Source organism: Brassica napus, chromosome C1, assembly GCF_020379485.1.
Source record: "Brassica napus cultivar Da-Ae chromosome C1, Da-Ae, whole genome shotgun sequence".
NCBI lineage: Eukaryota > Viridiplantae > Streptophyta > Magnoliopsida > Brassicales > Brassicaceae > Brassica > Brassica napus.
In genome coordinates, this window is record NC_063444.1 from 48,782,712 (window position 1) to 48,794,050 (window position 11,339).

The window sequence follows — 11,339 nt, forward strand, 5'->3', positions numbered from 1 at the left end:
CCAAAACAAGTACAAAACACTCAAATCTCTCTCAAGAACTTGTAAATCTCCTTCTTGGTCGCCCCTGGTCTTTTCTGAGTCTCAAAGGTCGAGTTCTTTTCTAATTATTGAGGGGAGTGGGTAAAAAGGAGTGAAAAGCTCGTTTGTGCGTGTGGAGCCCGTAGAGCCTTAGATCGGTCGATCCACATATACCGGATCGGTCGATCCACATATACCGGATCGGTCGATCTAGTGCATGAAAGCATAAGATCGGTCGATTCACATTTACCGGATCGGTCGATCCCACGTCCTGTGCGATCAATACTTCATTCGGTCCATTGTTCGGTCTATCTTGCTTCTGAATAAATCCCGAATGCGTTCTTTTCTTTCAAGCTATCTAGTAACCTGCATATTACACTTAAGAACACCAAAACGCATCAAATAGACCAAAACATTAATTAAAACCGACCATTTAATTGCTCCAAAACGAGTTTAAAACCGTTAAAAACACGGAATATCATGGACCGAGGAGGAGGTCTAGTGGAACCCGGAAAAGGAGACTGTTCTTGGTTCTAGTCATAGCAATTTGCGGGCTCGGTAGAACTAGTTCCGCAGGGCCAGTGGTGTGGGTGAAGGAGTAGACATGCTTTCCTTCATACATCCCCGAAAGGTACAGAGTCCTTTTCATGTAAGGTCCATCCATGAAGTGTGGTCCTAAAGCATCATTTCCAAGAGTTACTCCTTTGGCAATCAGTAGAGGTGTGATTAATCCACCAAAGAAGAACTGTGGAGTCTTATCAACATTGGTCCAAGCCCACCCTTGAAAGTACAAAAGTCTTCTTACAAAGAGTCCAACCATCCCAAATTGTTGAAAAGGATTCTCTGCATGTTTAGTGATTTCCCTAAGCCCAACTTCTTTGAGGGGCATGATTCCACGTCCAATGAGTGTTAACTCTTCCTCTAAAACATTGCCCGATTCCCTGCGGGCGTAGAGAGTATTACCCAGAATGCGATGCACATATCGGATTACAGGATTCCTGATGGCTGTGTTCTTGTTATAAGCCGGATGGTGGACCTCTTTCCCAGCGATAAGAGGCCAAACATGCTCAGGGATTCTCCAACTGGACTTAGGTAGGTGACTGTGAATGTTGTCCTCGAACTTCATTGCATCAGCTATCTCACGAAAGGTCATCCTATAAGCCTTGCCCTTTATTCTGAACCTGATGAATCCCCATCCATCCGTCTCAACGTAGTCTCCGCAATGAAATTCTGCTTCTAGAGAGGCAAAGAAGTGAGAAAATGCTTCTTGATAGACAGGTTGAGCTTCTATTGTCAAGAGCGATTGCAATCCCATGCTGTTCAATATTGCATAGACATCATCATACAACCCTGTCTCTCGCAGAAAGTCGGCATCAGGGAATCTTGTTGGCACCCAAACAGAGTTGGTGAGGTGATTGAGCAGCTGAGAGGTTGTTGGAATCACTGATCTATCTCGCTCTATTACCGTCTCATTTGTCTTCTTCTTGCTTCTTGACCTCCTTATCCTCTTCAAAGGAATCTCTTCTTCACTCTCTGATTCTCTAATTTCTTTGGATGCCATTGCTTTTGGAGGCCATGGTTTAGTAATTTCTGAATCACGACCCTCAAGTCTTTTGGTTGGTGCTTTGCCTTTGGTCTTTGATCTGCTATCTGACTTAGTCATAGTACCTGAAAATTAGATACTTGAAAAGGCATGAGAATTTGAATTTACCAAGATATGAAAGTTCAATTCACAAACAAGTGCATCCCATTGAGAAAAAGAGGGCAAAAAGATAAGTATTAGATGTAACCTTCAACTAAACTCAAACTTCTATGGAGAAGTGTTTTGGTCAAATTTGTGGAGCAATTTAGTTCCAGATGAAGTAATCACTTAATATCAGCCTAATATTATCTATTTGCAACTAACCATCTCATAATCAACTTATGTCCAAATGTTTTTCGAAATTCCCAAAATCACCAAGAACCCTAGATTTTAAAATCTCAATTAAAGATAATCTAACAAGTTTTTTTATCAACCCAACTCGTTAACAAGCCTATATATGATCAAGATACAAGTTTCCATCCAGAAATCGATAATGCATCATCGTTTAAAAACTTGAAATTTTCAACCCAAGATGATTCAAGGCGAAATTTTCATACCTTAGCTTGTTTGTATGCAAATTGAATAGAGAAATCAAAACTATGGATGATTTCGTGGAGATAGGGAGTTGAACCACAAAATTTGGTTGAGAATTGAGGATTTGGTGGGATTGTGGGATGATGAGAGGTGTTTGAGAGAGATGATGTTTGTGAGAGATATGAAGCCGCGAGAGAGAGAGATGAGGTTGTCTCAGGTTTTGTGTGGATTGGTTCGAGTTGATTGGGTTGGTTTACTCAAATCGAACCGAGATTTCTAGTGTCAAAAACGTACCTGGGCTCTGTAGCGGTCTTGAAAGGTCGCTAGGATAAACCGCTACAAACGTAGCGACCCCACGTGACCGCTATGGGAGGCCGTTGCGGGTCGCGTCCAAATCGTAGCGACCAAAATAGGTCGCTATAAAGAAGCCGCTACGACACTTAGCATGTGAATGAGGAGAAAACATAGCGACTCTATGTGACCGCTATGGGATGCCGTTGCGGGTTGCGTTCGAATCGTAGCGATCAATATAGGTCGCTCTAAAGAAGCCACTACGCCACTTGCATTAATTTCCGTCTTTGAAATCCTTGGCGCATAGCGACCACATGATGCCGCTACGAAAGGTCGCTATGAGCAAAGAATGTCCCATGATTCCAATCTCAACTTCTCTCCATCTTGGTTGGTGAAACTGGTGTCTCTGGCCAATTTTTGCGGACGGGGTGTGGAAATCATGCAATCATGCAGGGAAATCCCGTAACTCGAACCTGTAATCAGAAATAAAGCGAAGAAACATAGCAAAAACAAGTTAAATAAACATAAAAACAATATGTACAAGGATAGACATGAGATTTCCTCCCAAGTGAGCTTGTTTTAAGTCTCTAGCTTGACTTCCTTTCTTTATGGCTAGGCATGAATGGGGTCGGAGAGTGGAACCGATGTTCTTTCCTCCTCTGGTGTGAAGGACATGTAGAGCTTAACTCTCTGTCCATTGACTGTAAAATCTCCACCATTCTTATCCCATAACACAATTGCTCCATATGGCTTAACTTCCTTGATCTTGAAAGGACCGGACCATTTCGATTTGAGCTTCCCGGGAAACAACTTCAGCCTAGAGTTGTAGAGAAGGACTTGATCTCCGGCACTGAATTCTCTCTTCACGATCCTCTTGTCATGAAAAGCTTTGGTTTTCTCCTTGTAAATCCTTGAGTTCTCAAAAGCATCCAGTCTAATCTCATCTAGCTCATTGAGTTGGAGAAGTCTCTTCTCCTTGGCACTCTTGATGTCAAAGTTAAGCAACTTAACAGCCCACAATGCCTTATACTCAAGCTCAACCGATAGATGACAAGCCTTTCCATACACAAGGTTGAAGGGTGTGGTTCCCAAAGGAGTCTTATAAGCCGTCCTGTAAGCCCAAAGTGCATCATCTAGCTTGACAAACCAATCTTTCCTTGTAGTTCCCACAGTTTTCTCCAAAATAGCCTTGATTTCTCTGTTGGAGATCTCGACTTGACCACTTGTCTGAGGATGGTAGGGAGTTGCAACCTTATGCTTTACACCATTCTTCTTGAGAAGATTCTCAAATAGCTTGTTGATGAAATGAGACCCTCCATCACTGATCACAACTCTCGGAACTCCAAACCTTGGAAAGATGGTGCTTTTGAACATCTTGATGACCACTCTAGAATCATTTGTTGGACTTGCTACAGCTTCCACCCATTTGGAGACATAGTCAACGGCTACAAGGATGTACTTGTTTCCAAAAGATGATGGGAATGGTCCCATGAAGTCGATGCCCCACACATCAAACACCTCCACTTCTAGAATTGGGTTTTGAGGCATCTCATTCCTCTTGGTGATGTTTCCTCTCCTCTGGCATGAATCGCACTTCGATACAAAGTCTTGAGTGTCCTTGAACATATGAGGCCACCAAAACCCAGCTTGTAGCACTTTCGCAACAGTTTTGAAAGTGGCGAAATGACCCCCATAGGATGACCCATGACAGTGCTTAAGGATCCCATCGATTTCTTCTCCAGCTACTACTCTTCTATATAGTTGATCCCTACAAAGTATGTAGAGGTAAGGCTCATCCCAATTGTATCTCTTCACATCTTTGTAGAACTTCTTCTTGGCATATCCCTCAAGACCCAATGGCTCTCTTCCACAGGCTAAGTAGTTCACCAAATCAGCATACCAAGGACCTTTCTCTTCAGTTGCCTTCACCTCTTCAAGCTTCTTTCCGGATTCACAAACTGCTACCACTGCTCTAATTGCCATGATCTGTTCTTCTGGAAGCCCTTCATCAATGGGGATCCCACACTCAATCTTTAGTCTAGACAAGTGGTCAGCTACACCATTTTCAACCCCTGGCCTGTCTTTTATCTCAAGATCAAACTCTTGTAGCAGCAGGATCCACCTTAACAGTCTTGGTTTAGCATCCTTCTTGGCCAAAAGGTGTCTCAACGCAGCATGGTCAGTGTATACAATGACCTTTGACCCAACCAGGTAGCTTCTAAACTTCTCAAAGGCATAGACAATGGCTAGCAACTCTTTCTCAGTTGTAGCATACTTCATTTGGGCTTCATCAAGAGTTCTACTCGCATAGTAGATCACATGAGTTTTCTTGTCTTTCTTCTGACCAAGGACAGCACCAACAGCATAATCACTAGCATCACACATGATCTCAAAGGGGAGATCCCAATCCGGTGGTTGCACAACGGGGGCACTAATCAGTTTACCCTTCAACTTCTCGAATGCTTCTAGACACTCCCGATCAAAGTTGAATGCAGCTTCTTTGCATAAAAGCTTAGTCATTGGCCTTGCTATCATTGAGAAGTCTTGGATGAATCTTCTATAGAATCCAGCATGACCAAGGAAGCTTCTAATGTCTTTAACCGTCTCTGGTGGGGCTAATGCAACCATTACTTCGATCTTGGCCTTGTCTACCTCAATCCCCCTCTCTGAAATCTTGTGTCCTAGCACAATCCCTTCTTTAACCATGAAGTGACACTTCTCCCAGTTCAGCACAAGGTTGGTGTCCTCACATCTCTTTAGGACCCTGCACAGATTCGATAAACAAGCAGAAAACAAAGATCCGTAGACAGAGAAGTCATCCATGAACACCTCCACGACATCCTCTATGAGATCAGAGAAAATAGACATCATGCACCTTTGGAAGGTGGCTGGAGCATTACATAGCCCAAATGGCATCCTTCGATAAGCAAAGGTACCATAAGGGCATGTGAAAGTCGTTTTCTCTTGATCATTTGGATGTATGGGGATTTGGAAGAATCCCGAATACCCATCAAGAAAACAATAATATGGATGATTTGCAAGTCTCTCTAGCATTTGATCGATGAATGGCAATGGAAAATGATCCTTTCTAGATGCTGAGTTGAGTTTTCTGTAATCTATGCACATCCTATGTCCCGTTATTGTCCTTGTTGGAATTAGTTCATTCACATCATTTTTAACCACAGTTATTCCACCCTTTTTTGGGACAACATGAACAGGAGACACCCATTTACTATATGAAATAGGATAGATTACACCTGCGTCTAGGAGTTTTAAAATCTCTTTCTTAACAACATCTTTCAAGTTGGGGTTCAACCTTCTTTGATGTTCAATAGAAGTCATAGATTCATCCTCTAGATGTATCCTATGCATGCACAAAGAAGGTGATATTCCTTTAATATCATCTAGCGAGTAGCCTATTGCCTTTCTATATTTTTTTAGTTCATTCAAAAGTTTAGACAATTCGTCTTCACTCAGTTCACTACTCACAATGACAGGATATGTTTCATTAGGTCCAAGAAATGAATACCTTAGACCAAGGGGGAGAGGTTTAATCTCCACTTTTGGGGCCTTCAGCTCAGTCCAATCACCTTCTTGGAGGTCCTCTTGTTGATCAACTGAGGCAGCATGATGAATTTCTTGTGGAAGCTCTATGAAGTTGTCTTCTCCACTTTTCTCCCTGTGGCAGTCTAGCATCTTCAAATACCTTGCACTCTCCTCATCTTCGATCAATTGAGTTTCTCTATCAACTGTTAGGGCATGTTGAAGAGGGTCTTCAATAGCTAATTCCTCCAAATACTCTTCAGCTAGAGCTTCCATCTCTTCAATGTAGAATGCTTGGTTTTGGGTAGTGAGCTTTTTCATCACCTCCTTGATATCAAAATGCATGATGTCTCCTTTTCCAAGATGAAGATCAATCTTCCCTTCCTTAACGTTCACAACAGCTCCTGCGGTAGCCAAGAAAGGTCTCCCCAATATCAAAGGATCCATTGGTTCTTCATCCATTTCCAAGACAACAAAGTCTGTAGGAATCTCACAATTCCCAACCATAACAGGGAGATCTTCTAGGATACCAATGGGAATCTTCACTGAGCGGTCGGCTAACACAAGAGAGAGTCTACACTTCTTGTATTGTGTAAACCCAAGCCTTTTAGCAATGGAGAGAGGCATAAGGCTCACACTTGCTCCCAAATCACATAGACACTTCTGAAAAGTCAATTGCCCAATGGCACAAGGTAGTGTGAAACTGCCTGGATCTTCAAGCTTCTTAGGGATGGTTAACCGTTGTATAATGACACTGCATTCATGGGTGAGAACTACCATCCCTTCCATCTCTTTCTTCTTCTTGGTGACAGCATCCTTGAGGAACTTGCTGTATTGAGGCACTAGCATGAAGGCGTCAATAATGGGCATGGTAATCTGAACTTCACTCATTTGCTTTTCAAACAAGGCCTTGTATTGCTCCAAAAGTTGCCTCTTGAATCTACCAGGAAAGGGAAGTTTTGCTTCATATGGCGGAGGAATGAACGGAGCTTCTTTTGATGAAGTTGTGATTTCATTTTTGTTCTCAACTTTCTTTTCTTCTCCAATCTTTCCTTTCCCTTTAGCTTCAACTATCTTCTCTAAGATCTCTTCATTGGTTTTCTCATCAACAATAACCACATCATCATCCACATTGATGACCACCTCCCCGTCTTGGTTCTCATTATCCCTAATGAGAGTTCTAGGAGGCAATTGTTTACCACTCCTTAGGGTTATGGATTTCATTGTCTCCTTGGGGTTCTGCTCGGAAGTTCCAGGAAGCGATCCCATAGGACGTTTGGAGTTACTACTCATAGAGGCAAACTGGTTCTCCAAAGCTTTGAAGTTGGAAGCAAGGTTTGAGAATTTGTTGTTGAGATCATTGTAGCCTCCATCAACTTTGTTATGAAGGTTTTTTAGCTCATACCCAATGTGCTTCTCACTTCTAGTTTGCGATTCCAATATTTGTTTCAACATTTGTTCAGTGCTACTTTCTTGTGGGGCAGATGTAGAGGATCCGGCTTGTCCTTGTGTAGACTGATTTCCTTTAGGGGCGAAACCTTGAGAGTAGTTTTTTCTAGCTTGGTAACCACCTTGTTGGTTGTTGTTGTAGAAGGGCTTTTGTTGATAGTTGTTGTACTGAAAGTTAGGTTCCTTTTTGTACCATGTTCCATTAGCATTTACAAAGCACAACTCTTATTGACCTTCTAGACCATCAACTTCAGTAAGAATAGCTACCTCTTCTTGTTTCTGGTCACCAACATAGTTCACTTTCTCTTGTTTGGCTCTGTCCATAAGAAGTAGATCTATCTTGTCTTGTAAAGCCTTCAACTCTCTCTTTGTGTTGGAGTCATCACCCCCACTACCTCTGTTGCTCCTATCATGCTCATCATTGTAGACTGAATCACTTTGAACCATGTTCTCTACAAGTTCCTCGGCCTCTATTTCATTTCGTCCTAGGAAGAATCCATTGCTGGCGGTATCAAGCCGGCTTCTATACTTTGGTAGGACACCTCTGTAGAAAGTACTAAGCAGGCTCTCTTTGGTGAAGCCATGGTGCGGACATCTGTTTAAGTAGCTTCTGAACCTCTCATATGCTTCCCCAAAGCTTTCAAGATTCTTTTGTTGAAATCCAGATATTTCATTCCTTAGCTTGGCAGTCCTTGAAGTAGAGAAGAACTTGGTGAGGAAAGCTTTTTTGCATTCATCCCAAGTGTTGATAGAGTCACTTGATATGTTCTTCTCCCATGTGTGTGCTTTGTCTCCCAAGAAAAATGGAAACAGTCTCAGCTTGAAAGCATCTTCCGAAACACCATTGGTTTTGGACAAACCACAATATTTGTCAAATCTGTCCAAATGATCAAGTGGATCTTCCAAAGCCAGACCATGAAATTTGTTGTTCTCTATCATGTTGATCAAACCAGATTTGATCTCAAAGTTGTTGTTCTCTACAGCTGGTGCTCTAATACCCATCCTGTTCCCATGGATATTAGGCTGATCATAGGTGCCAATGGCTCGAGTTTGTCGCTGTGGGTGTTGTGGCCGAAGGTTTGCAGCTCCTTGGCCAATGGCCTCTCCTTCTTGAGGCTGATTATGATGTTGTTCCATCACAAATCCCAATCTGTCTAGGTGAGCCTGTTGCTCTTCTTCTCTTCTTCTCCTTGCGAGCTGCCTCTCAAGTGCTTTAATGTCTTCAACCGGTGGAACTAGGTTTGTTGGGCCTCTGCTCCTCAAGTTCATGCACCTGAGATGTAAAATGGCTAGGATAGAGTATCAGTAACAAGATATAATAAAAGTAAGACTTAGTCTCAAGTAATGACCAAATCTCAATGTCAAAATAACTTAGAATTGGCAACGGCGCCAAGTTTGAAATGGACTTTTCTCGGGTCCAATGTTTCAAATCAAAGTAGTACTTAAGATGTCAATCCATTTCTAAGCATTTTGAATCAAGGAGAATACAAGTTCATACTTAATCTAAGTGCAATCAAGTGATAAGATGTTTTTGGACTAAAATACTACTAAAATGCAAATAAGAACAAACTTTCTTTTGTTTTATGAGATGGGAGAACCCATGGGCTAAGGAAATTGACCTTGGGTGATCAAGTTTTAATCTAAAGGTGGTACCTTTCAATCAATCTATCAACCTTAGGCTTAGACACAATCCTAAACAAACTCTATCTCTAGATGGATGTTCATTCACTAAGATAACTCAAGCATCAAATCTCTTTGGTTGAATATTATCAAAGCAATCATTAAAATCAAGTCTATTAGCCATCTTAACACATTTAACAACAAATCTCTTTGGTAAAGAGTGTTATAAGCTTAGGAGAGTTGGTTCAGACATTTCATCAACACTTTTCAGGTATGAAATGTCTAGAGCTCAACCTTAGAGAGGCCAACTCTAAAATAGCATTTAGATCACTCTACTAGCAAGGAATAAGAAGGATCTACAACAAAACACCCTAGATCTACACTTAATCATCTTAATCTACCTTAACCCATGAATCCAAAGGTAACTACTCATTACTCTTCATGATAAACCCAAGAATCAAAGATGATTTGGTGTTAATCATGATTAGTAATCAAGATGGTCAAGCAAATTCAAGAGAATAAGAAGAAAAGAAACTATAGATTCAAGTTTTCTCTCTAAAGAGTTCTTGTGTTCTTCATACAAAACTAGATATTTTCCAACTTTTTTTGTCTGAAAAGTAGTTATAGAAGACTAAAAATCGAGCTGGGTTAACCCAACAAGCCTGGGTTGACCCATAAAAACAGATATTTTTCTCCGTAGCGACCATAAAAGGCCGCTACCAGAGGTCGCTACGCCTGTAGTGACATCACATGCCCGCTACGTGTAGCCGCTAGGATACTTGGACGATTTTCCCGCATTTGAAATTCATAGCGACCTCATGAAGTCGCTATGGTTGGCCGTTGTAGAAGGCGCTTGAAGTCCTGAACGCATAGCGACCTCATGATGCCGCTACGCCTGGCCGCTACGCGCATAGCGACCTCATGATGCCGCTACGCCTGGCCGCTAGGAGCCTTCAACGACTCATCTTCATTCTTTTGGCATCAAAACACTCATTCGGGCACAAAGTTCATCATGAAACTCCCTCCAACACCTGATAAGGACTAATGCATGAAAATACAACCTAAACATGTGTAAATGCTATTCCAAAAGACCAATGTGCACAAGAAAGGATAATTAAAACAATGTAAATATGGTAGATATCATTCAACAACCGGAGATTCACAAGAAAGCACTTCGATAAATCCCCAAAGCAGCTTATGACTCTCATGTTGAACGAGTCTATGGTTTGTTCGACGAGAGTTAATCTCAATGGAGTTCCAGAGGTCACAAGCGAACTTAGCCTAGTTGACCCTCTTTATAGTAGTTTAATAGATCATGAGTTCGATATTTATGAAGTCTTTCACTGCGACGGCTTATTATTATGCATCAACGAAGACAACACTAGACTCGTGGTCTGGAACCCGTGTACTAGTCAAGCTAGGTGGATCCAACCCAAAACACGTGTCAGCAGCCATGCTCTTGGATCCTACCATGGTAATAGCTATAAAGTATTGAGCTACCACCCTGACTTCGCAATCTTTGAGAATAACTCTAATTCATGGAGGAGTCTTGATATCACCCCCGACTGCACCATAGAAGATTCTGAACAGTTCATGTCTTTGAAAGGAAAAACGTACTGGTTTGCTTGTGATAAAAAAGATGAGCGTCCCATCAGCATATTCTTACTCAGTTTTGATTATACAAGTGAAACGTTTGAACGTCTACGTCTTCCGTGCCAGAGTTTTCTCTATGAAACTATGTCTATGTCCGTTGTTAGAGAAGAGAAGCTTTCTGTGTTGTTACAGCGAGATTATACGTCAAGGACAGAGATATGGGTGACAAATAAGATTGGTGAGACCAAAGAAGTCTCGTGGAGCATGTTCCTAGCACTGGATTACTCGCCAGCTGGACTTCATCTTCGGGATACCGTAAGTTTTTTGGTCGAAGAGGAGAAGAAAGTCATCGTGTGTTGTGATAGATACTTGGAAGATGAATTCCACGGCAAAAAGTTGATTCACATTGTTGGAGAGCAAAATCAAGTCAGAGAATTTGATTTTGGAGAAGCCAAACAGTGCCCGATTTTGTTTAATTATGTTCCAAGTTTGACACAAATCCACCAAGGTGTAGGTGTGGGAGGGAAAAGAAAAAGAGATACAATTAACGGACAATATGCTGGAAGATGGTCCAAGCTTTTTTACAGAGTTTAGTGGTTTTGTTTTTGATGGGCACAAGTTCTGTTGATTTTAGTTTAGTGGTATTTTTTTATACTACGAAATGTTTCAAGTGAGTTATACATACTTGTTGCTATTGCATTACTTTTCA

General features: G+C 41.6%; 2 protein-coding genes and 1 non-coding gene across 3 annotated transcripts; 2 read left to right on the forward strand and 1 right to left on the reverse strand.

The window, feature by feature from the left end:
- Positions 1 to 3,037: 3,037 nt before the first annotated feature.
- LOC125580097 lies at positions 3,038 to 5,053 on the reverse strand. Its single transcript, XM_048744071.1, has 2 exons — positions 4,349 to 5,053; positions 3,038 to 3,652 (listed from the first exon to the last, which is right to left on the reverse strand). Exons 1-2 carry the CDS (start codon positions 5,051 to 5,053, stop codon positions 3,038 to 3,040), a joined length of 1,320 nt encoding a protein of 439 aa, XP_048600028.1.
- A 2,941-nt stretch (positions 5,054 to 7,994) lies between these two features.
- Positions 7,995 to 8,101, forward strand: LOC125581057. Its single transcript, XR_007318768.1, has one exon. It is a non-coding gene; the product is annotated as a small nucleolar RNA R71 (small nucleolar RNA).
- A 1,630-nt stretch (positions 8,102 to 9,731) lies between these two features.
- Positions 9,732 to 11,339, forward strand: LOC125580365 (probable F-box protein At5g47300). Its single transcript, XM_048744732.1, has one exon. The coding sequence runs from the start codon at positions 10,235 to 10,237 to the stop codon at positions 11,222 to 11,224; it is 990 nt and encodes a 329-aa protein (XP_048600689.1). The 5' UTR covers positions 9,732 to 10,234; the 3' UTR covers positions 11,225 to 11,339.